Here is a 26,541-nt window from a genome sequence, read left to right on the forward strand (position 1 = left end):
TCTCTCCTCAAACTCTCATTTCTTTACCCCCTCCTCTCCAGCCCACAGCCTGTACATATCTCTATCACTTCTGCCCACTCAATATTACTGCGCTTATCACTTCCTACACTTCCACTCCGCTACATCATCTGCCCTCCATATAAATCCCACTCCCACCTTACTACCCTGACCCTTCTACTACTAATGTCTGGGAACATCGCACCAAACCCTGGGCCTCCTCCAGCCAATTCTCACCCCCAAGATTGTCAGTCTACCTCCTCTGACAGTAGCCGTAACTTCCACTCATCTCAATTCCCCTGATTCCATGAGTCTCCCCCCCCCCCCCCCCCCCCCCCCATGTGCCCTCTGGAATGCCCACTCAGTCTTCAACAAACTTGCCTCTTTCAATTACCTTTTTCCTCTCCAACTCCCTTAATCTATTTGCTATTACCGAAACCTGGATTCAGGAATCAGACACTACCTCTCCAGTTGCCTTCTCCCACAGTGGCCTCCTCTGGACTCCCCCAGACCCAGTGGATGAGAAGCAGGCAGTGTCAGACTTCTCCCCTCCCCACAATGCACCTTACAGGTTCTTCCTACACCTCCCTCTCTTTCCCTCTGCTCTTTTGAAGTACACTGCATTTGTCTTTTCTCTCCAGTTTGCCTGATCCAGTGTCACGCTTTCTGGACGACTTCTCCCCATGGCTACCCTACTTTCTCTCCTCTGAAGTACCTGCCATCGTCCTTGGTGACTTAAATATTCCAAGCAATGTTCACATAGCAACAACTACTCATATTAACCTCCTCTTAACCTAATGCAATGGACACAAACCACCACTCACTCCAATGTCAACACTCTTGACCTTGTATTCTCCCATCTCTGCACTCCTCTTTAACACCCCCTTTCCTCTCTGATCACAACCTTATCTGTTTCACACTCTCCCTATCTCCTTCCTCCCATGCTGCCAACCTGCAAACCGCTACCAGCATGAACCTTCGCCACCTCAACTCCTCCCTTCTTCATTCTGCTACTGATGGCTTTTACGATAAAATCGAACCCCTGTCCTGCCAAGATCTGACCACTTCCATCTACAACAACACACTGTCTTCCTCCCTGGACGCACTCGCTCCTCTTTTTACATGCAGAACCAGGCCTAGTGGGCTACAACCCTGGCAAACAGATGAACATGAAGTCTCGAGATGCAGCCATGCTCTTGAGCGAGCGTGACGTAAATCCGTGCAAGACTTTACCCTCAACAAATCTGCCCTTATCAAAAATGACTCCTGCCTCCACACTGCTAAACAAACCTACTACAACACTCAGAAAAACCCACTCATCCAAACCTTGTTTAACTTTTTTCTACCTTTTTAATTCCACTCACCAACTTGCTTACCGCACAGGGGATTGCCAACCATTTCAAAAGAAAAATCGACACAATTCCAACCCCCCCCCCCCCCCAATTCAACACATCAGGTCCAACACCGCACTCAGTACATTCTTCCTTCAGCCCTGTTACCACCGAGGAAGTTGCCAAACTCCTTTCTGTGTCCCACCCACCACCTGTCCCCTGGACCATATCCCCTCACAATTCGACAACCTTCCCGCTCTATCCTGAATTCTCTAAGCCACATCTTCAACCTCTCCCTCTCCTCTGGCACCTTTCCCTCCCCACTCAAACATGCACTGGTTACCCAAATACTTAAAAAAAAAAAAAAAAATAATAAAAAAAACTCACTGGACCCCACCTGTTTGAATAAAGTAAGACCCACCTCCCTGCTCCCATTTGCCTCCAAGCTCCTCGAGTTTCTACCTCACTGACAATTTTCTCGATCCCCCTACAGTCCGGATTCCGCTCTACAACATTCCACTGAAACGAGCCTGCTAAAACTCACTAACGGCCTATTAACGCCTAAAACAAACCCTCAGTACTCCAAACGCATACTTTTGGATCTCTGTGCTGCCTTCGATGCAGCTGACCACCTGCTGCTCCTTTTAAAGGGTTGTAAAGCTTTGTTTTTTATTTTCTAAATGGGTTCCTTTATGCTAGTGCATTGTTGGTTCACTTATCTTTTCCTTCGATTTCCCTTCTAAATGTTTTTTTTTTTTTTTCTTTTGTCTGAATGTCTCGCTTCCTGTTTTTCCTCTCGGTAAACTTCATACCATCATCCGAGCGGTATTCAGTCAACCAGAACAGCTTACTGAGGAGGAACAGGAAGTGAGACATTCAGACAAAGTAAACAAAGAAAAAAAACATTTAGAAGGGAAATCGAAGGAAAAGGTAAGTGAACCAACAATGCACTAGCTTAAAGGAACCCATTTAGAAAATAAAAAACCTTTACAACCTCTTTAACAAACACCAATCCCTTGGCCTCCATGATTCTGCTCTATCCTGCTTCTCATACCTATCTCAGCACACTTTCAGTGTCGCATGCAAAACCATCTCCTCCACTCCTCTTTCTGTTGGGGTACCCCAAGGCTCTGTCCTTGGCCCCTCCAATTCTCTCTCTCTGTCTCTCTCTATACCTCTTCCCTGGGCCAGTTGATAACCTCCCATGGCTTCCAATGCCACTTCTATGCCGATGACACCCAGATCTATCTCTCCACTCCTCAACTCGCCCCCTCAATCAGTATGGATGTCACACCACTTTCTTAAACTCAATCTTTCTAAAACTGAGCTTGTAATATTTCCTTCTCCCCAATCCCCTCCACATGACTTTACCATTAAGATCAATGTCACAACCATTGGTCCCTCCACACATGCCAGGGGGCTGAGTAATCCTAGACTCTGATTTCTCCTTCAGCTCCCACATCCAATCACTGGCTAAATCTTGCAGCCTTAACCTCCGCAACATCTCCAGAATTCGCCCCTTCCTTACTGACACCACAAAACAACTTATTCACTCCTTGGTTATTTCCTGCCTCAACTACTGCAACTCTCTCCTCAATGACTTACCCTTACACAAGCTATCCCCTTTAGTCTATTATGAATGCTGCGGCTACACTCCTACACCTTACTAACCGATATGTGACTGCTGCTCCTCTCTGCCAATCCTTTCACTGGCTTTCACTACCCCACCGTATAAAATTCAAAATGCTAACCATAACATACAAGATCATCCACAACATCGCCCCCAGCTACATAGCCAAACTCATCTGCAGATATCTTTCAAATCTTCTCCGCCCCAAGACCTTCTGCTCTCTAGCTCCCTTGTCACCTCCTCCCCAGGCTCGACTCCAGAACTTCTCTAGAGCCTCTCCCATTCTCTGGAACTCCCTGCCCCGGTCTGTCCAGTCAGCCCCTACCCTATCCACCTTTAGGAGATCCCAAAGACCAATTTTCTCAGGGAGGCCTATCCCACACCCACCTAAGAACTGTACCCGTGAGACAATCACCCGCAGCTACTACCTTTCGTATCCCCTCCCCTCTCCCTTTTTAGAATGTAAGCTCCACAAGCAAGGCCCTCCTGTCTCTTCTGTATTGAACTGTATTGTAATTATGCTGGTCCCCCCCCCCCCCCCCCCACAGTGTAAAGTGCTGTGCAAACTGTTGACACTATACAAGTCCTGTACTATAATAGTAATAATACACATGCCGCAGCAGGAATTAAACACCCTGTTTTTGGTGGGCACTACTGCCTGCCAATCGCAACCCATTGAAGTAAAGGGAGCCACTCTACAAGTACCCTGCAACTGCATACTTCTGCAGGGTCCAAGGGGTTAAAGCAGGTGGTGAAAAAGCAACACAACTCTGCCTGCTTTAACCCTTTGTTTGCGTTACTGCAACAGGTTGTAGGGCACTTGCAGAGTAGCCTCATTCACTTGTATGCTTGGCAGGTGCTACAACCACCATTCATGATCGGGCGTATAACTCCTGCTGTGGTTGTGACATGTGTACACCCCTGATCACTGCAACTAGCGTGCCTGATGAAACGTCTCAACTCTGGGGTTTTACCCCCTCCCCCCCAAACTGTAAATGAACCTTTATTGTTCTGACCCCCTATAAGGCTGCTATCACACTATTGTGCCACGGTTTACCTGTACCACAGTGCAGTGAAGTGTATCTGACTTTCCTGGGTTAGCTGTGCTTTGCCATAGACTTCTATTATATCCTGCTGGTGTGGTGAACTTTCTGAAAGCACACCATAACCCCTACATTCAAAAAGTGCACCAAACCCAGAGGATATATTAGAAGTCTATGGCTAAGCTCAGCAAACACGCAGGAAAGCTGCACGTGCACTGCATCCACAGTGTGCATAATTTGCAGCACATCAGTGTGAAAGCAGCCCTATACTATTGTACCCAGTATATTGCTTCACACTGACCTGAAGATCTTATTTCCTGCTGCTGGCACCACTCTGGAGACAGCTAACCGGGATAAGAGGTGGGGTGCATTTGGTATCACTTCACATGGGACCAGAGCCAGCACTACAGAGGAAGCATCAGCTTATGTGGCTCTTGCTCCCTACTGCAACTCCAACTTTACAAGTAGTCCATCTGCATTGCACTCTTTGATGCTGTGGAATAGCAGGTCAGCAAGTCCAGACCGAACTCTTAGTCACCCGTCTGCGATCTACTGGTTGCTGACTCCTGCTCGAGATTGTCAAATCTGGTTCAGCTCAGCTTGCAAGTGTCCTGTGGGAAAGGGAGGGCGAAGCAGGAGATGGTGTCCCCTATCAGCAGTGAAAGGGTAGTCACAGGTTTTGTAACTTGCATTTTGAGCAACAGTAATAAGTAACTGAAACATGTGGGGTGTATCGTTCCTTGGATACTTCACGATGGATGGGTTTGATGCCACCACCTTCAGGAGCAGGATACAAAGTGCAATTTAAAACTAGAATCATAAAGGTTTTTATTTTTATAAGGGGTCCGGCGCCACTGTTAATTGGCTCCAGTGGAGTGTGTACATAAAATGAGTACACGCACGCCACTGGCCTACACAAACCCACAGTGATTGTCAGGTAGATATCAAATCCTATTCAAAGGAGTGTATATATAAGTTACAGAGGAGAAGGAAAAAGAGGGGGGTGTATACAAACCAACCCTCAAGCTAACCTCTACTATTATAAGGAGATTAACTCTACCACCAATAATTTGCACCCGTCCCTATAGCCAGCCAGTAGAGTACCACAAATGCTAGCTATGTGTACACTCTCTGGACACATGCATGAGCATCAGAAGTTACTACTAAAGTACATAACTTACAGTGATATGCATAACGTGCAAAAGTGGTAAAAATTATATATGATAATAGACCACTAAATTAGTAAGTATGTTGTGAAGTTAACCTGGTAGAATGAATTAAACTTCAATTACTTCAATTAATTATTAATAATAATTTTTATTCATTTTTTTGGACTGCACTGTATAGGTTATTGCTATTTTTGGGGTTTATATGAATTTTTTTCTGTGCACTGCTTATTATACATTATTATCTTTATTATCCATATATAATCGTTTGCCTGTCACATATTTTTACAATTTTTCATATTTTCACTTTTTATTATATAATTATTCACTTATTAATTAATTTGAGGACTTAGTGCTCTATATGTTTATTGTAATTGAAGTTTAATTCATTCTACCAGGTTAACTTCACAACATACTTACTAATTTAGTGGTCTATTATATATAATTTTTATCACTTTTGCACGTTATGCATATCACTGTAAGTTATGTACTTTAGTAGTAACTTCTGATGCTCATGCATGTGTCCAGAGAGTGTACACATAGTTAGCATTTGTGGTACTCTACTGGCTGGCTATAGGGACGGGTGCAAATTATTGGTGGTAGAGTTAATCTCCTTATAATAGTAGAGGTTAGCTTGGGGGTTGGTTTGTATACACCCCCCTCTTTTTCCTTCTCCTCTGTAACTTATATATACACTCCTTTGAATAGGATTTGATATCTACCTGACAATCACTGTGCGTTTGTGTAGGCCAGTGGCGTGCGTGTACTCTCATTTTATGTACACACTCCACTGGAGCCAATTAACAGTGGCGCCGGACCCCTTATAAAAATAAAAACCTTTTTGATACTGATCGCACCCTTAGGGGCTGAGATTTTTAGGGGTGGCGACACTGGTTGCGTGTCCTTCCATCTACGCCTGTATCTCATTATAGCCTCTGCAGCGCGGCCTGGGATCTGTTAGATCTGAGTATTTTTTCAAAACTAGAATCATGCCTAAGGGCAAGCCCTCTGGTGGTGGCCAAACCCCCTATCTGCAATACAGGATTCAGTTTCTGCCTAGCATCCTAGGAGTTAGTGTGCAAAGCTTTTTTTCTTTTTAAACTCCCTTTTGTTGTTCCTGTTGATGGATTTTGTTGCAGTCGATGCTTTTTTGTTAAACGTGAAAAAATACCACGCTGTCCTTTTAGGCAATGAACAGCAGCCAGCACAGCAAACAGACAATTGCAAACAAAAATAACAAAATGGAAGTGCAGTGCTAAAGAAACAGTCTCTGGATAAACTGAGACCATATAGTGATCATGTGAATTTCGTAAATATGTGAAAAAAACATGATTGAATAAGTCCACAATAATAATGTGTACATTAAATTAACGTGAAGTACACAGATAAGGAAACCAAACGTGTGATAAATCCAAACACACAAACTGAATTCTCATAGCATCCTCCTGGCATCAAAGATGGAGAGAGGTGTAAAGAAAGTTGCGAGTAGAATATCCACCACCAATTGGATGAAGACTTACCGGAAGGACGTACGCCTGATGAGTCAACAAAGCTTGTGGTGAAGTACACCAAAAGATGAAGGCATCAGTGTTAGTGACCTCTGGCTTGGAAGTCAGGTGTTCCCACAATTCTTCTGATGGCTTTCAAAGGCAGTGACCCCCAGGGTAGACAATCGTGAAGTGGATAAATTCTCCAGTATGTTCATGTCATTCTGGCGGCCAGTTGACTAGTCTCAATGCTTTGCTGTTTTCAGTTGATGGATTCTGTTCCTGTGGACAGATCAAGGATCGTTTTGTCTTCAATCAGCCACGGTGCTGGATGGAAGGCCAGGTATCGTAGATCTGGGTAGTCCAGCAGCATCGCCAACAACCTCCTATCGTCCTCACTGTAGGAGGATCAGCCGCAAAGACTCTGGTCTGCAGGGTGGCTGAAAGGCTTAGTGGAAGTATACAATAGTTGGATTGGGTTCTTCTGTCACTTCTCTGCATATCGCCTAACGACACCCAGATCATCATAAGGTCGGAGGTGCTTTTTATAAATGGCATGGCAAAGGATAGTAACAGTTGTATAAAAGAAAAAGAAAAAAACAGATCACTGCCTTGGAGTACTGCCACAATTTTCAAGCCATACTTAATTGATACAAAGAAAAATAGGATGGAAAGAACGGAGAAAAACTAGAGAAAGCAAAAAGGGGAAAAAAAGAGGGGAAGGGGTGTATGTGAGGTCCAGCTTGGAAGTTTAGTATTTTCTTAAAATCGGGGTCACACAAAAAAAACCCCAACAAGACATCCACACTGTACTAAATTGTTCTGACTTATCATTGTCTTGTGCAATCGTACGTTACATTCATAATACTGTAAACTCACTCAGGACCTCAAACCACACTGCCAACGTAGAGATAACTTGTGACTTCAAGTTTTGGGGTATGATTTGCCTTGTGATGATCAGAAAAAGTCTTGGGGCAGAACGTTTCACCGATTTTCATTTTACCTGGGATTATGGACAGTAATGCTATTTGTGGGGTGTTTCTATAATTTGTAAGATAGGAGTTATACAAGTTAAAAATTGTGTCCCATAGTTTAGGGGGCAGACAACTCCACCAAATATGGATGTAGGTGCCCTCGTGTCCATGGCACGGTCAGCAAGTATTTAAAAAAAGTATGAAAGCATTTACTTGAGCAGTAATACCATTGTGTTAATATTTTGTAATTGCGCTTCTGTGCTTTACAAGACACACAGAGGAAATAAGTAAGGCAAAATGCCTTGAGCTAGTCCTCCCTTCCGCACTTTCAAAAGCTTGAGGATCCCTAGGGAACATTACGGTCTTCATGGTGACTCCTTGTTTGGTGTCTCTGATGGAACCAGTATAAAGCCCCATACACACTATTAGATTTTGTGCACATTGTCTTCAGATTTACCAAAACCGTGTAGTGCAAGGCACTGCCTGATTGCATACAAATCAAAACTTTTACTGTTTCAGGGAGGGTGTCTTTTGGAGAGTTTCTCCTTCTTTTCTAGGCCTTCTGCCACCATGGGCTGTGAATCTTGTTCTGTCGGCCTTACGAAAGTTTTTTTTTTTTTTTTCTCTTATATTCACCGACCGACACAGCTCCTCTCTGTAACAAATGAGTTGTTAGCCCTATCACTAGGAGAATACTAGGCATAGTTGTAATAAAACACTCAGAACTCTTAGTTCTGCCCAGGGGGGCGGTCCCTCAGGCTACAAACCCCCACTCTGCAAAGCAACATCAGTTTTATTTTGCCTAGTGAAGGAGAATGACCTAGGAACCCTGCAGGCCAATCGGTCCGTGTTTTTTACACAGAAGCTTGGGTTTTTGCACAAGATAATTTTATCCTGTGATCTACTATTAACAGCCGGCTGGGTGACAGGCTGGATACCCTTATCCTTGTAGTCTCCCCAGTTCGGCCATCGAGCGTGTGCAGGTCGCAGCTACGTCTCGGCAGGCCACGACATACCTCAGCTCCAGAGGTGGTCGATGAGCTTTTATGCTCCGGGGCGTACATATGACCAGGCTACTGATGTCTGCGTCACAGTATGCCGAGGCCAGTAGCCTACCCTGTACTGATCGGGAGTAGGTCTACAGTGGAATGTCTCCCAGCTCTTCAGGACTGGTAAGTACACCTCTCACTGCTCCGAGCCGACTGAGCAACTGGGCATTCCCTGGGGGTCCCTCACCTCCCTTGGGGGGGTGGGGGGGGCTGCTTCATTTGGTACTGAGTGGTGTGTGTGTCCCTGAGGACTCTCAATTGGAGAACTGGCAGGCAGACTATCTGAGTCGACAGATGCTGGACCCAGGAGATTGGGCATTGCATCCAGAGATATTCAGGTTGCTGTGCCTGAAGTGGGTCACACCAGATGTGGATCTACTGGCCTCCCGTCTCAATCAGAAGGTGACAAGAGATCTGTGGGCTGACGCGTCAGATGTGCTGGTGGCTTCGTGGGATCAGTACCAGCTGATCTACGCCTTTCCTCCACTGAAACTTGCCACGTCTGATTCGCAGAGTGGAAGCCAAAGGGATCCCAGTAATACTGGTTGCCCCAGATTGGCCTCAGGGTCCTTGGTACGCAGACCCGGTACGTCTGGTGGCAGACGCTCCCTGGCGACTGCCATTGCGAGAGAACCTCCTGTCTCAAGGTCCAATTCTCCATCCTGCTTTACCATCGCTGGCTTTAACGGCATGGCTATTGAGAGCTAGGTGTTGAGTAACTGGAGTCTGTCGGACTCGGTGATTCCAACTATGTTGAGAGCATGGAAATCTTCTTCTCTGAAGATATACCATCGTACCTGGAAGGCCTAAATCTCCATGTGTGAGGAGAAAGGATGGCATCCGCGCTCCTTTTCCATATCCAGGATCCTGCTGTTTCTCCAGCAAGCAGTTGAGCAGAGATTGGCATTAAGCACCATCAAAGGGCAATTCTCAGCATTAGCTGTCTTTTTTTCAACAACCCCTGGCATCACACTCCTTAGTGAGTACCTTCGTTCAGGGGTTATGAAACGTAGTCCCTCCGGTGCGTCCACCGATACCCCCATGGGATTTGAACCTGGTGTTGGCACTTCAAAAACCGCCGTTTGAAAATATCAGGGAGATTCACCTATTGACTCTTTCCCAGAAAGTGGTCTATCTAGTGGCCATCACATTGGCCAGGAGGGTTTCGGAACTGGCAGCCTTGTCCTGCAAGTCGCACTATCTCTGGTTATCCACAGGGATAAGGTGGCGCGTCCGCAACCGTCCTTTCTACCGAAAGTGGTTTTGGCTTTTCATATCAATGAGGACATTGTATTACCATCTCTGTGTCCTAAGCCGAAGCACCCTAAGGAGGTGGCCCTTCACGCTCTTGACGTGGTTAGGGCTCTGAAGGTGTATTTGTCTGCCACGGCTCCCCTTCGAAAGTCAGACTCAGTGACTGTTTTGGTGGCTGGTCCAAAGAAAGGCATGGCGGTCTCGTCGGCCACCATTTCCAGGTGGAACAGACAGATTGTAGTACAAGCCTATGCCTTGAAGGGGCAGGTGGCCCCCTTTCTGGTCATGGCCCACTCCACAAGGGCAATCGGAACATCTTGGACCTTCCGGCACCAAGCGTCGGTTGCTCAGGTGTATAAGGCGGCGACCTAGTAGTCTGTCCACGCGTTTACCAAGTTCTAAAAGGTAGACATCAGTGCATCGGCTGATGCCTCCTTTGGCCGCAAAGTTTTGCAGACGGCCGTGTAGTTGCAATTGAATATCCAATAGATATTTTTTCCTGTTTTTTCGATAAAAAAGCAGTACTGTTATGTTAATGCACGGCTGCATTACTTGGGAATCACTCCTGTTGAGGATACCCTGTTTTTTTGTGTTTGGTTTTCCACGCACTGCTGTTTTTTTTGTGGGTTTAGTTTCACTGGTTCCCACTTGCCATGGTGGATGAAGTTTTTATGCCGTTTTTCCCACCCCTCGTTTTGGCACTGCTTGGAGATGTTTCAATTGTTACAGAGAGGAGCTGTGTCGGTCGGTGAATATAAGAGAAAATAGGAGAATTTTTTGTACTCACCGTAAAATCCATTTCTCTGTAATTCACCGACCGACACAGCACCCGCCCCTCCTTTTTATCTTTGCGTTATACTGCTCGTTGGCGTACTAATGCTGCTTTGCAGGGTGGGGGTTTGTAGCCTGAGGGACCACCCCCCTGGGCGGAACTAAGAGTTCTGAGTGTTGTATTACAACTATGCTTAGTATTATCCTAGTGATAGGGCTAACAACCCATTTGTTAGAGGAGCTGTGCCGGTCGGTGAATTACAGAGAAAGGGATTTTACGGTGAATACAAAAAATCCTTTTTTTTTTTTTTTTTTTTTTTTTAATTGTTAATATCAGAGAGCTTCCATTTTTGACCTAGCACACAGTGGCTTCTGGTGGCTGTTGCTTCTGCTTGTAGAGCGTCGGAGCCTATTGGTCTCCCTCTTTTATATAATTTTACGTTTCCTGTGCCTGTTTCCCTCTCATCTGCTAGAGGAAGCTCTTCCCTGGATGGTGGTCAGGGCCATTAGGTTTTACCTTTCAGCTGCAGCCTTTGGTCGGCTGTCTGACTCTCCATCTTTCTGGTTGGTCCTAGGCAGGACAGGCTGCTTCCTCTTCCACTATTTCTAGCTTAATTTGTTGCTCTGTGATCTAGACCTATACCCTATCCAGCCGAGAAGCTCCTTTCCCAGCTACTATGCACTCTGCCCGGGTGCTTGTGCATTCTGGACAGTTTTTCGTTCTGCTTCGCAGATTTGCAAGGCAGCTGCTTGGTCATCTGGCTACCAACTGAATCCTGTCTTGCAGATGGGGGGGGTCTGGCCACCACTAGAGGGCCGCCGTTAGGGATGCTTTTATTTTGCACCTAGCATTCTGTTCCTAAAGGTGGCAGAATTAAACCCATCCATGATGAAGTTAGCTGTGTCCTTCAATGAACACAGTGAAAAGGAAGTACAAAATCAAAAAAAATTTTTTCCCCCTTAAGTATATAAGACTGCTTTATAGGGGAACTGAAATTCAAAGTAGTTAACGTTGTTGGCAATAATTTTGTGAAACCAAGCTAGGTTTTTTTTATATATATATATATATTTTTTTCTTAAGGTAGGAAAGTTGCATGAAAGACTTCAAGAAACAGAGCAAAAGCTGGAAGAGAGCAAAGAACTTCTTAAAACAAACGAGAACGGTGAGTTAAAAATGATCTAATATGTATATGTTTGGCTGCTGTTAACACTTTCGCTGCCAGGCCCTGTCCTCCATTTTGTACACTCAGGTAGCCAGACCATTTTTGCAGTTTTTCATTTTTTATTTTTCACGTATAGCTTTCAGAATTTGTGAAGGACCCATCCAAACCATATATTTTCTGAAAGCACATGATCGGTAGAATAAAAAAGGTGCTACTGATTCGTATTTTTTAAAAAAATTTTTAAAGACCCTGCGGTATTTGTGCAAATGGTTATCAAACCAGTATATTTGCATAAAATACAATAAAACCATTATTAGCAGATAAAACATTTCTACTAAATATAAAAGCTTAACCTGTATTGAGTTAATAAATAACAAATATTTAACTTTTACATTGCGCCTTTTTGTGAAAATTAAACAGACGCAAAAGTGTAAATATTCACATTTCTCTAAATATCTGAAGATTTGCACCTTTCCCTTACAGCTTTCAGAATTTGTGAAAGACTCCCGAAACCATATATTTTCTGAAAGCATATGACCTAGAATAAAAAGGTGCTACTGATTTTTTAGATCAGAGATCTGTGCAGGAGGGGAAGAAGAGATGCCACTCGGAGCGCCCATGGATCGGGGGGCGCGTGTGATCTGACTGGTGGGCGGGGGGGGGGAGACACATCTGGAAGACACATCTGGAAGACGAGGGATGCCGGCCAATGATGATGGCTGCAGGGAGCAGGTTTGCAGGTGGTGAATAATGGGGGGGGGGGGGGTGTCAATTTCAAATAGATGGGTGTGGCAGGGGTGGAGGGTGGTCACATTAGGGGTTAATAACTCTAATCAGCAGGCTGTAATCTGCTGATCAGCGTTATAGGATTGTTCAGCAGAGTGAACAATTCTGATATAAGCTTATGGTCATTGAAGTGACCATAAGTTAACAGGAGAGGGACAAAGGAGGTCTGTACGCCATACTGACTTGGCCACCTGTGGGCACTCCTGTAGGTCCGTACGGCGTACGGACTTGGCAGTGAAAAGCTTAATAGACACCTTTTCATCATGTGTATCTTTATTTGGTTCCTGTAACTAGAACAATGATCATTTAGCAATATTTTCCATAAAAGGTGCATCTACGGTATCACCCGCAGTAACTAAACTGATTTGAAAAACCTAAAAGACATGTAGCCCTAAAGTATGGATTATATGCCACTACCTTTTTAAGTGATTGGATACTGGTAAAAGCTGTGCTGCGAATGTCCCCAGTGCATCCCTGTATAACTCCACCCACTCCGTGGGACTCCAGTTTTGTAGCAAGAAATGGAGGACAGAGGGGAGGGTCCTCTATTGTACTACATTATGTGGAATTTACTGGTAACTCGAAATTGCTGTCATCTTAAAGTGGTTGCAAACCCTATTATTTTTTTTTTCCTAAAATAAAAAATAAGTTTATACTAGCCTGCTCTATGCTGTGGTATTGCACCAAGTGTCCCTGAACCTCATCTTCTGGGATCCCCTGACGGCACTCTGTTGCTCCTCTTTTGCAAGTTCCCCCCATAGCAAGCCGTTTGCTATGGGGCACTTGTGTGGGCGCAGTCCAGAGCCAGGCTGTGTGTGGCCTCGCTGACCCGCTCTTAATGGTCAGCAGCAGGAGCCAATGCCCCCCCACTACTGTCAGACCCTCCAGTGAGACCAGGAAGAGGAGAGAATAACTGCAGCAGCCTAGCACAGCGCTGGATCAAGAAGTGTGATAACTCTTTTTGCCTTTAAAACCACTTTAATTGTACAGGACAGGTGGTCATAGACCATGGCACATCCCCAGGTAATAAGGAATGGGCAACAAAATGGCAAACACCAGCAACAGGCCCACAAAAAAAACAAGGGTTAACGAATGCCAAACACTCAGATGACAGCTTTAACTACCCTGTGGGCAAAAATTTTAAATATATTATTAAAGTGCTGATAGTATATAACAAACAACCGAAAAACTATAAATAATGTGACTAATTATATTAATGAAAAACAGCTGCAGCTATTTAAAATGTGTTCTGGTAAGTGACAAAATGTGATCTTAAATATTGTGCATGTGGACTTTTTGCATATAATATAAATAAAACTCTTGATTTCTGAAGATGTGGATAAATTCAATACGTGCTCTGTGACAGTCTCTGCAAAAAATAAGTGCTGACAGGTAATCCAACACCACCTCCGTGTGCAATGCCTGCTCATCTCAAAGACCCCCCTTGGGTGTATTGGCACTTTTAGTGATAATGTGGGTTGTAAGTAATAAGGGGGCGCTAATATAATAAACCTTAGGCGATAACAATAAAGTGCTCTATAATACCGCAGGTATCTTACTAGTCAATACATGCTGCAATGTACATTAAATAAATCAATCAACTCAGAGTGACCATATACATAAATGTCCTTATACATAAAGAACGTGACACTGAGGTGAAGTAAATCCTGTGTCCTGTGACCGCTTAGGAGAAATGCACAAACGCGTCACCCGGTGAATTATGGTAAGTAGCCTACTCACCGACTCACCATGACCCGTTTATTTAAAAAGAAAGGTTAGGTGAAGCTTTGGCAGGTTTAAGGAACTGCCGACCTTGATAGAGAAACTCTGCTTAGGTGTACCAGGAGTAACGTTTCAATCCATGTTTCCTCAAGAAAAAAATAGAGAGAGAACGGGACCTTGGCATAATATCGTTTTATTTAAAATAACATAAAAAACAAAAATAGCCAAATGGCTTCTTACTTTAAAAATGCCTTCCCTTGGCACTAGAGGGAACGGACATATCAGACCGGGTGAGCTGGAACCTAGCTGTCCCGCTACCGCTGCTTGAATTGCCGTGCGTTCCACCCCCTGGATCTCGGGAACCAAAAGTTCGGCCCAAGGGATGTGACCGGAACAAGCCTCGATGTACATTTCATCGTAATGACGTTGTCAAGAATGCAGGGGGTGGAATGCACGCCAATTCAAGCAGCGGAAGTGGCACGGCTAGGTTCCAACCCACCCGGTCTGATATGTCCGTTCCCTCTAGTGCCGAGGCAAGGCACTTTTAAAGTAAGAGGCCATTTTGGTTTATGTTCTTTTAAATAAAACGATATTATGCCATGGTCCCGTTCTCTCTCTATTTTCTTTCTTGAGCAAACGTGAATTGAAACCTTACTCCTGGTACATCTAAGCAGAGTTTCTCCATCGAGGTCGGCAGTTCCTTAAACCTGCCAAAGCTTCACCTGACCTTTCTTTTTAAATAAAGGGATCATGGTGAGTAGGCTACTTGCCATAATTCACCGGGTGACGTGTTTGTGCATTTCTCCTAAGCGGTGACGGGACACAAAATTTACTTCGCTTCAGTGTCATGTTCTTTATATGGATAGTTTTTATGTATATGGTCACGTCCTGAGTTGATTGATTTACTTAATGTATATTGCAGCATGTATTGACTAGTAAGATACATGCGGTATTAAGCACTAGAGCACTATTGTTATCAACTAAGGCTTATTATAATGGCGCCCCCTTATTACTTACCCATATTCCACGAAGGTAGGCTTTGCACTTTGAGGGGAGCAGTTTAAATAGTATCACATTTTTTAATTTTAGTCCTAAGCGCGGGGTATTCCGTTTTCCCTTGGTTTATTCACTTTTAGTGATAATCCACAAAAGGATCAGATCAATCATACACAGGTTTTCAGCTAATGGCTCCAGGAATACCAGGATGTCTCCATAAACAATTTCTTTCTCTAAATTCAATTTCTCAAAGGAAATAAAACACCTAATCATTGTGCAAGATTGTTTAAAATACTTTCTTTTAATTAATAACATCATATGCACTCACATTTGAGCAGAAATAAAATTGCATTGAACGATCAGTTTGGCATTGGGGCAGCGCTCCTCACTACACATCCGGGCTAACGAGACACTGGAAGTTTCATCATCGGCTTCTCTTGGGACTGAAAGGCCAAAGAAATACAGACACACTTCCTTAAAAGTCCTAGCCATTAGCTGCTTGGGCCACCTAGCAATGGGGGAAGAAGTGGGAAGCCGCCTTGGGACCTACAAGGATGACCTAAAGGGACTCTGAAGGAAGATGTAGCAGCTAGGTGGACCCTAATTTCTTTAACCACATCCTTACCAAATATCTTTGGTGTGTTTCAGGGCAGGACAGGGGAGGAAGGGCAATATCAAGGTGAAATGAAGAGACCACCTTGGGGAGGAAAGACGGTCTGTCTCAGGACCTCCTTGTTTCTGTGTGAAATGAGAAAAGGCTCCTTACAAGAAATAGCCACCAACACAAGACGCCTGACAGGTAGTGGCCACCCTACTGGTGTGATCCCCAATGGAATATGCTGAATCTATTCAAAGTGTTTTTTAAGGAACTGAAACAACCAGATTCAAGTCTATGGTAGACACAGGAGGTCAAAGTGGGGATTTACCATTAGACCTAAAGCCATAAAGGTCTTGATGACAGTGCAATGCCAGAGGTTTTTGGAATAGAAAATGCAGAGACCTGACCTTTTGGGTACCTAGAGCCAAATGCTGGTCCACACTAGACTGGAGGAAGGCCAGGATGTGAGGAATAGAATATTCCAGAGGGTTGAGGTGTCTGCTGTCACACCAACCAAGGTAGGTCTTCCAGGTGCAATATTAGATCCTTTGAGAAGTAGATTTTCCAACCTTGAGCAAGAAGGGATTGACAGTGTCAGTTAATGCCTCATATTTTGTTAAGACCTGGTTTCAACAGCCATGCCATTAAAGCCAGTGTCTAACAAGCAGTATGTGATTGGAGGTCTGGCCTGTTTTGGAAGAGAACAAAGCTTGTGCTTCAGGAGTCTATACATGCCCATGTACCAAGTTTTCCAATGTCTAATTTTGGAGAGACCAGACTCCATTCCCCTTCTATCTTGCGAAGCGGTCAAGCGGGAAGCTTCACTGGAGGGAATAAACAAACCAGGAAATGGGATCCAAGGAAACCACCAGGGCATTCACTGCAAAAGCCATGGGATCACTGGACCTGGCCACAAACCTGACCAGTTTCTTAGTGAATCTGGAGGCCATTATATCCCACATCTTATATTTCCCATTTCTGACTGTGCATTAAGGAGATCTGGGCGTTAGCAACTTAGGCAGTCTGCTTGCCAGTTTTGCACTCTTTGGTATGTATATCGATAGATAGTAGAGAGAGTTGGAATGTGGTTCTCTGTCCAGGAGAGAAAAAAAAGCATTGCTTCTTTCAGGGCTGCCTGACTTTATGGTACCCTCTTGGTAGTTTTAGGTAGGCCACAGCCTAGATATTGTCCAACTGCACCCTGGCTGGGTGACCACATAGGAGAGTCTTCCCTATCATTCTGTTCCAGAATGTTGAAGAGCATCAATTTCTGTGGGGACCAGGTTCATTGAATAATCCGGGGATTTTAGACCCTGCCCCAGCCCCACAGGCTTGTCCTTCATTACCACCTTCCAGGTGGAGAAGGAATGAGTTCCTGGATTCTAAGGCAGAGTTGGAAATCCACCATGATGGGGGAGATTTTCAATTGGCTGGACAGCAGTAGCGGGCGATCCAGAAAAGGGATTTGCTTGTCCCCACATCATGCTGAGCTGCAATGGCCTAGAATGGAACTGCTCAAGGTGAAAGGCCTCAAAGTAGACCACCATGAGGCCCAGGGCCCTTAATACAGAAGTGAGTTGGAGGAATGCCTGGTTGACCCTGGAGTCTGACAGGTAGACTTTAAAGAAACAATCTTTTACTGGGCCATATTCATAATCTGCTGCCAATACTCCAGATGAGGGTAAGGCTGGAGGGCAGACTTCTTGATGTTGATCAGCTATTTGAAGGAACTGCATTGTCTTTTGGATGTTGGAACACAGGACTATGACTGAATAATCTTTTAGGAGAAGATCGTTTTGGTAACCCTGCTCCACTATCTAAGCCAGGCCAGAAGCGGAGCAAGCACTCTTGTGAAGATTCTTGGAGCAGGGGAGACCCCGAATGGCGGAGTGACAAATTGAAAGTGTTGATCTCTCACAGCAAAGCATACAAAGAGTTGGTGTGAACATGGGCATCTTGGATGTTCACCGATGTCAGAAATTCCCCTAATCTGAGAGAAGTGATGACAGATTTTGCAGATTCTGTGCAGAATTTGTGGACACAGATATCTGTTTAGCTCCTTCTCTCTCCAGAGTTGTCCACGATCCCCTCAGCCATCCAGTACACTCCTCTGATTGCCTGAGACAGCAGTGGAGCTTATTGGCACCCGTGGCTGTCAATAGAAGTCTGTCAGCCAATCAGGGGAGTGAGGTGTTGGGGCTCCGTGTCTGAATTGCTACACGGAGCTTTGATTCAGCTTGAGTGACCCCTGTAGCAAGCTGCTAGCTAAGGGGCAGTCAAAAGGAGGGGGAAGGAACTAGGAGCAGCAAAGAGGGACCCGAGAAGAAGAGTATGCTGCTCTGCTCTGGGGCTGCTCTGTGCGAAACCAACTGCACAAAGGAGTTAAGTATAACATGTTTGTTTTTGTGGTTTTTTTTTAGGAGCCTTTACAATCGCTTTAAGGTGGTCCACAAATCAGACTGTCCTTTAGTTGAGGCTGGAGCTTTGGAGGGTAGAAATTGAGGTGGCAGGGATAAAAACTATATAATTTGTAGTACCTGGAAATGGCAAATTGGATCCAGAGGTCCATGATATCTTTTGAACTAGGTTGGTGCAAATGTCAAGACACCCTCTCACCTCAACTCTCGTTGGGTGACAGATTATCTGCTTAGAGTCAACCATGGATTATGGCCCTAGAATGGTTGCTCACTCAGATTGTGGCGACACCCAATGTGTGGTGCAATTTGTGTACATACAGGTGTATGTGCTACTCTGCGTATTTTGAAGTGTGTGAGGTTGCTTTTAACATTTTTTTTTTTTTTTTTTTTTTTGATGTACTGGGCTCCCAGGAGGCAGAACCAATTGGAGGTTCTGGGAACCACTGCAGGTGCTGCCAAGGATGGGTGGCTGGTGCACAGTTGAAAAAGCCTCATAGAAGTGATCAGGTTCAAGAGATGCTGGAATCATGTTTATCTACATGTCCCACGCCGGCTTTTGCTACCATGCGCACAACTGCAGCAGCAGCCGTAAGCTTGCTTTTAACCTCATGTTTACCATGCTGTTTTTATAAATGTACCTTGGTAGATGGGTTAAAATACAGCATTTAATTAAGGTCCTAAATCAGAGTTGTCTGTCTTGCTCTAACCCCAATATTTACATTGCACTTGCGGCTACTTTTTACTGAGGTGTGGTTGGATCCAGCAACCAATCACTGCCCACTTTGTTAGCTAATCTGCATGAAACTCGGGAGCTGATTTCTAAGTTGCTGAAGGTTAAACAATTTGTCTTGCTGTCTTTATGCAGTTATTTCATGGTTAAATAAGCAACTGAACGAGACTCATTTTGTGGGCTCCAATCAGAGCAATGCTCCCTTCCGTGCCACAGTGTCACCCAACCAAATGGTGAGTCATTTTTTTATCTGCTACTTATACTGCCTGCATCCCAATACCTCAGTAATTTTACTGAACTTTTTTTTTTTTTTTCCCACAGCCAGATAACCGAATACCTCGTCACAGCACTCAAGTAAACTACCCTCTACCTTCCTACCCAGTTACATCCTTTCTTCCAGTCCCTGCATCTTCCCATCAACCTCTGGACATAAACCGTGCAGGCCAAAGGGTGAGGAAACTGGAAAGGCAGAGAGAGACTAAATATTTGCCATCTTGCATACAAGTGCTCAGTTTTATGTTTCTAAAAGTGTTATAGTCAGTCTTTTTTTTTTTTTTTTTTCTCCCCCCCTCCCCAAGGTTCACCACAATAATCCACTTACAAAATTAAATCGGCCGCAAAGCCTTTCTGGGCCAAACAAAGAAAAGTAAGTACCTTCTCATGTCACTGCTTCCCTCCTGACTTCATCAGAGCTTCCATTCTGACTGCCAAAGCTTGACCAACCTAGATCAGTATGTTAAAGCTGTTTTCTGTTTCAGTGGAGAATCTGCAGGCCTGGATTTGAAATATTTAAAGAAGCAAGAAGTGGGCCTCCCTTTGCATGGCCTTAACCAGAACACTGCTTCCGGTAGGCACTTTTAAACTTGTGCTCACTAACTATACTTTAACAGCGTTTGCACCCCGGGAGGGTTATGGTGCTCATACAAGTGCAGATTATCTCCAGACTTTTGCCTATTGGTGTGCATAGTCCCTGTCCCATAAGAGTATATTTCAAGTCCAGATTAAAGATGCAGTTATTCAGGGATTGAAATTGCACATGGGTCCCTCTAAAGTGCTTCCCCCAGCCATAGGCTTAAATCCCAAATGAGGACAGTTTCTTTTTCTCCTTCGTTCATTGATGGACATAGCACTTTAATCTTGACCTTAGGGTTATATCGCCACCTTTAGGAGAGTACTAGGCAGAACACACAAAAAAAAACACAGCACCGCCCAGGGGCAGTCCTACTGGCTATGACCCCTCATTCTGCTTCCAGCAGCTCAGTTTTTTTTCTGCCTAGTCTAGAAGGACCTGGCTCCCTGAGGGGACCAATGGTCCTTGGAATTTTTTTGTTTTTGGTTCCTGTTATCTACAATTGACTGCCAGGCTGGATAATATAGATCCTGGTTGTCTCCCCAGCCTGGCCATCGAGCGTGTGCAGACCTTGACTACACGCTAGGTCGGCCACAGCATGCCCTGTTCTGGTCCAGGGGCGGCCGGTGAGCTATATGCTCTGGGGTACGCATATTATCAGGCTACTGCTGTCTGAGTCAGTGTGCCGAGGCCAACAGCCATACTGCTTGGGTGATGTGTCTGCCTATGGAGTGTGTCCAGTCCCTGCAGGAGGGGTAAGTATGGTTCCGCCTGTCTCGGCAGGATGGAGCAGCTGGGCATTCCCTGGGAGGTCGACTAGGGGGTGTCTCTCTCTTTCTCTCTCTCTCCCCCTCTTCTCTCCCTGCATCTTCCCCTCCTCCCCATTCTAGGGGCCGCTGTGTGACTGGGCATAGGGGGTGTGGAGCGCGTACCTGGCAGGGGGCTGCTTGTTTATTTTTTTGGTGCCGTTCATTGTCTGTGTGCTGCCATGTGGGGGGACTGACCGCTGCGGCCATTTTCCCAGTGTTTTCAGATGTTTTTTTGCTGTGGCAGCCATTTTCTGGTAGCCTCAGGTTGGTTGTGCTTTAGGTCTGGGCGGCTGCTTTAGACTTGTACAGCGCGAAAAAGGACACAGGCCACCTCGTGGCAGGCAGAGAGGAGAGCAGACAGCGACAGCACCTGGGTCAGGGTCTTGCGGGGGCCCCCCTCAGTCTGTGGCAGCTAGGAGGGTGGACATTTGTGTTTGCTTAAAAAAGGGGGGGTAAGGTTTGCGCTATGGGGACAGAAAAAAAACTTTTTAGAAAATGAAGAGCCAAAAAAATTAAATCACGTATGTAAAGAAGGGAGGCTGCCACTACCAGATAATACCAGCCTAATAGGTTGGATAGAAATGGAAATACTAAGGTGGTAGCTATGGTGCTCTCCTGTGACAGCACATAAAATACATACTACATTTGAATTACAAATGCTGAAATTAATAAACAGCCTTCTTAAGGTGCTAGTGCTACGTAAACTCCTATGTAATTATTACAATGCAAATTGCAGGTGGTAAATAAAAACAAAAAAAAAGTTAAATACTGAAAAAGTACTGAAAAAAAAATATTGAAAAAAATATACTCTATTTCACAGCTATGTGCAATCGAAAGTGCTTATGTGGTTTTGGTGCAAAATAAGTGCATATAAAGCTTATGAAACGTATATCATCTTCACACAATAAAGTCCATTTAGAAATATTAAGAAAAAAAAAAATGACTTAAAAAAATTCCACAAAAATTCAATCAAAGTGACTTGTGCTCAGTGCCAGGTGTATCCTGAATTACAACCGGTGCGTTTTCCGTGCATAGGACAAATTGCCGCACACACAAGCTCCCCTGCCCTTGCAGGGGTTAACTCGCCTCCACAGTGTGAGCCCCTGTGTCGCTGTGTAAAGCTGGTCCGGTTAATATTCAGTTACTCCTCATTTCCTCATGTTACATAAGAAATTAAAACATCCATAGTGTAGTACTGTTTAAGACTATTGCCTTTATTACAATTCAAAAGTGGCTACTCGCATAGATCAGAGGTAAAAAACGCTTGTAAAATACAATCGCCGCCGCCTTATGAGAGAGAGTGTGTACATGTTAGGCCACGCCCTACGCGTTGTCCAATGACAAAACGCTTCGGGCGTGGCCTAACATGTACACACACTCTCATAAGGCGGCGGCAGTGATTGTATTTTACAAGCGTTTTTTACCTCTGATCTATGCGAGTAGCCACTTTTGAATTGTAATAAAGGCAATGGTCTTAAACAGTACTACACTATGGATGGTTTATTTTCTTATGTAACACGAGGAAATGAGGAGTAACTGAATATTAACCGGACCAGCTTTACACAGCGACACGGGCTCACACTGTGGATGCGAATTAACCCCTGCAGGGGCAGGGGAGTTGGTGAGTGCGGCAATTTGTCCTATGCACAGAAAACGCACCGGTTGTAATTCAGGATACACCTGGCACTGAGCAGAAGTCACTTTTATTGAATTTTTGTGGAATTTTTTGAAGTCATTTTTAGTTGTTTTTTTTTTTTCATTTATATTTTTAAATGGACTTTATTCTTTTGTAATGGACTTTATTGTGTGAAGATTATATAAGTTTCATGAGCTTTATATGCACGTATTTTGCACCATAAGCACTTTCGATTGCACATAGCTGTGAAATATAGAGTATATTTTTTCAATATTTTTTTCAGTATTTTTTATCTTTTTTTATTTTTTTATTTACCACCTGCAATTTGCATTGTAATAGTCACATAGGAGTTTACGTAGCACTAGCACCTGTTTATTAATTTCACCATTTGTAATTCACATGTAGTATGTATTTTATGTACTGTCACAGGAGAGCGCCATAGCTACCACCTTAGTATTTACATTTGTGTTTGCTTGCCTTAGGTCCCTAAGGGTGACAGACGAGCGTGGGTTCAGCATGGCATCAGAGGCTGTCGCTTCTTTTCCAGACACCCCTGTTATAGCAACCGGTTCCCCTACACCTGAAGTGCCTATGGACGCTATGTCGGCGGTCCTGGAATCCCTTGTTGCCAGGGAAAGAGCTCCGATTCAGACTCGGGTCTTGCTCTGGCAGGCAGCCCCTGTCCTGATGTTTCAGAGGATGCGGACCCGGACCATCGGACAGTGAGGAGGAAGACTCTGCGTCTGTCAGCGCAGGAAAAAGCGCTTGTAGGAGCACTTATCCCGTAATAAGGTGACCACAATTCTGGTGGAAGGGTCCCCCTCTTTCAAGGACCCAGCCGACAGAAGGGCCAAGGCGGTTGCCGGTCCATGTTTATGGTGGTGGGGTCAGCATTGCGGCCAGTGTTAGCCATGGCCCTGGTGTCAGACGCTTACTGAATGGGCGAAGTTGTTGCACCACAAGTTGGAAGTAATCGGTTTCCCCAGTCTGTGTGGAACTGGCAGACCAGTTGGTGCATGGCCTTAAAGAGGAGCTGCACCTAAAAAAAAAATATTAAAAGTCAGCAGCTACTAATATTGCAGCTGCTGACTTTTAATAATATCACACTTACCTGTTCCAGCGATGTCGGCGGCAGATAACGAGCGATCGCTCGTCTCGCTGCAGCCACCGCCGCCATCCTCTGTCAGGGAATCGGGAAGTGAAGCATGAGGGCTTCACTGCCCGGTTCCCTACTGCGCATGCGCGAGTTGCGCTGCGCTTCTCTTATGGTCCCCCGCTGTGTCTCTGGGAACTGTGTGTTTCCCAGAACACAACGGGGGGGGGGGGGAGCCATGCGGGGGTGGGCGGAGCCATGCGGCGGTCTGGCCGGAAGTGGGTGCAGATACCTGGATTATCCAGGTAACTGCACCCCCCTCCCCCCCCGAAAGGTGCCGATTGTGGCACCGGAGGGGGGGAGGGATAATACTAGCGGAACTTCCCCTTTAGGGTGAAGAACCGCTTTAAGTATGTCTGTGATAAGGCCCCTTTGCTTTCTAAAGCATCAGTATCAGCAGTGGTGCTGTGTCGCTTGATTTGGCTTAAATGCTGGTCCGTTTACCAGGCATCCAAGAAAGCGCTGGCGGATTTGCCCTTCCAAGGTGAGAGGCTATTTGGAGCCTCGCTATATGACATTAAGAATGTTACTGGGGGAAACAGTACTTTGCTCCCACAGTCCAGAAAGGGTAAGGAGCCCGCTGAGGGAAAAAAGCGCCCCTGGTTTCGCAAGCCGAACAAACCTGTGAGCAAATCTGTTGCCGCATGAAGGTTTGCCCCCACCTGACTCTCGGGTGGGGGATTGCCTTTGAGAGTTTGCAGTCCAGTGGACCTCTTCCCTTTTCGACCAGTGGGTCTGTGAACTGGTTTCAGGCTACAAGATAGTTAGTTTGTTTCTTGTCCGCTAAACGGATTTTTTTTTTCTTTTTTCCCTCCAACCTTCATCATCTTCCGGCTCATCGGGAGGCCCTGTTTGGAGCAGTACAGGACCTACTGCCGGGGGGGGGGTGTGATACCCGTCCCGACATAGCAAAGGTTTCAGGATTCTACTCCAATCTGTTTGTAGTCCTGAAGAAGGAAGGTGTCCGTTCGGTCCTGGATCTCAAGGCCCTCAATTGCTTCGTGAAGGTGCAAAGGTTCAGGATGGGATCTGTTTGTTCTGTGGTCGCTGCACTTCATCAAGGGGATTTCTTGGAGTCTTTGGACATAAAGGACGCATACTTGCATGTTCTCATATGCATCAGACACCAGAGGTTTCTGCGATTCATGGTCGGGCACAAGCACTAACAATTTGTAGTTTTTCCCTTTGGCCTAGCGATGGTGCCCAGGGTCTTCACCAAAGTGCTGGCCCCAATTCCTCCTGAGAGCAGCTTCTGCCTCAGAATTAAGGGAGGATTTGGGGATTGCCATACAAACTCTCCGGGAGCTTGGTTGGGTGCTGAACCTCCAGAAGTCGGTGTTGGTGCTGCAACGCCTGGAGTACTTGGGGTTGATTCTGGACTCCTCAGAGGCAAGAGTCTTTTTTTCCCTTCAGACAAGCTGCAGACTCTTCAATCGGCGGTGCAGTTATTGATGTCCTGCATGTGGTTGTCCCTGCGTTTCGCTGCCATGAGAGTTCTTGGTCTCATGGTAGCCACTTTCGTGGCAGTAACGTATGCTTAATTCCACACTCGAGTCTTGCAGAAAGATACTGTCCAAATGGGACAAATCTCCGACATCCCTTGATTGTCAAATTCGGGTGAGCCAGCTAGTCAGGGCTTTGCTTCTCTGGTGGCTGAGGTCTTTGGCCTGTGAAGTCGTGCCTTCCTCTTCACTGGACAGTGATCACGCCGGACGCCAGCCTAATTGGCTGGTGGGGGGAGTTTGAGGCATCCAGTTGGCCCAGGGTCGCTGGACGCAGGAAGAATCCTGCCTGCCAATCAATGTGTTGGAGCTTCGGGCGATCAGGCGGTGCCTCTCACATGGTCGCAGAGGCTGCAGGGGTGTCCGGTCAGGATCCAGTCTGACAACGCCATGGCAGTAGCATATGTCAATCAAGGAGGGACAAGGAGCTCAGCTGCTGAGCCCTCTCACATCCTACAGTGGGCAGAGAAGCGCGTGCCAGCTCTGTCAACCGTATACATTCCGGGTGTAGAAAACTGTCCGGTGGACTACCTCAGTTGTCAGTTGCTGGACCAGGGGGAATGGTCACTGCATCTGAAAGTGTTTCGGCTCATTTGCCTATGGTAGGGCATGCCGGATGTGGGTCTCTTAGCCTCTCGGCTAAATCGGAAGGTACAGAGGTTTGTGGCCAGGTCAAAAGATCTATGGGCAGACGTGTTAGTGGCTCCATGGGGGCATTATCGGCAGATTTATGCCTTCCCCTGCTCGGGCTCCTCCCTAGTCTTCTACGTAGAGTGGAGGCCGAGGGGATTCCGGTGATTGTGATTGCCCCAGATTGGCCTCTATGCCCTTGGTACACTGACATAGTAGGAATGGTAGTAGATGTTCCTTGGCGACTGCTGATGCGTGAGGACTTACTGTCCTAAGGTCCGATACTTCATCCTGCTTTACCGTCGCTGGTTTTAACAGCATGGCTGTTGAAAGCCAGGTGCTAAAGGGACCGAGGACTGTCTGCTACCACTTTGCTGAGGGGACCGAGGACTGTCTGCTACCACTTTGCTGAGGGCGCTGAACTCTTCTTCCTGGAAGATTTACCATCGCACGTGGAAGGCCTACATCTCCATGTGTGAGGAGATGGGGTAGCGTCTGCGTACATATTCAGTTTCCAGGATCCTGCTGTTTTTGCAGCGAGGAGTGGATCAGAAACTTGCATAGAGCACCATTAAGGGGCAGTTATCGGCTTTGGCTGTCTTTTTTTTTTTTTTTTTTTTTTTTTTTCCAGCAACCGTTGGCGATTCACTAATTGGTGTGTATGTTTGTTCAGGGGGTTCAGCATGTGGCCCTTCCGTTACGACCACCACTGCCCCGTGGCATTTGAATCTGGTACTTCAGAAACCGCAGTTTTGAAAACATTAGGGAAATCCCCTTAGTGACACTCTCAGAAAGTACTCTTTCTAGTAGCGATTACATCTGCAAGGCGGGTTTCTGAATCGGCAGC

The 26,541-nt window shown here is 45.6% G+C and overlaps 1 protein-coding gene across 2 annotated transcripts in view; it reads left to right on the forward strand.

The window, feature by feature from the left end:
• Window positions 1-26,541, forward strand: part of SASS6 (SAS-6 centriolar assembly protein) — a 131,261-nt gene that overhangs the window by 97,277 nt on the left and 7,443 nt on the right. For both annotated transcript variants that reach the window (XM_077452833.1, XM_077452832.1), the window contains 5 exons: window positions 11,784-11,865; window positions 19,250-19,347; window positions 19,436-19,564; window positions 19,693-19,760; window positions 19,873-19,961. In XM_077452833.1, the coding sequence (XP_077308959.1) occupies window positions 11,784-11,865; window positions 19,250-19,347; window positions 19,436-19,564; window positions 19,693-19,760; window positions 19,873-19,961 (466 nt within the window). The remainder of the gene's footprint in view (window positions 1-11,783; window positions 11,866-19,249; window positions 19,348-19,435; window positions 19,565-19,692; window positions 19,761-19,872; window positions 19,962-26,541) is intronic.

The sequence above is a fragment of the Lithobates pipiens genome, unplaced genomic scaffold, assembly GCF_037356315.1.
Source record: "Lithobates pipiens isolate NorthernLeopardFrog02 unplaced genomic scaffold, aLitPip1_a1.2 Scaffold_23, whole genome shotgun sequence".
Classification (NCBI taxonomy): domain Eukaryota; kingdom Metazoa; phylum Chordata; class Amphibia; order Anura; family Ranidae; genus Lithobates; species Lithobates pipiens.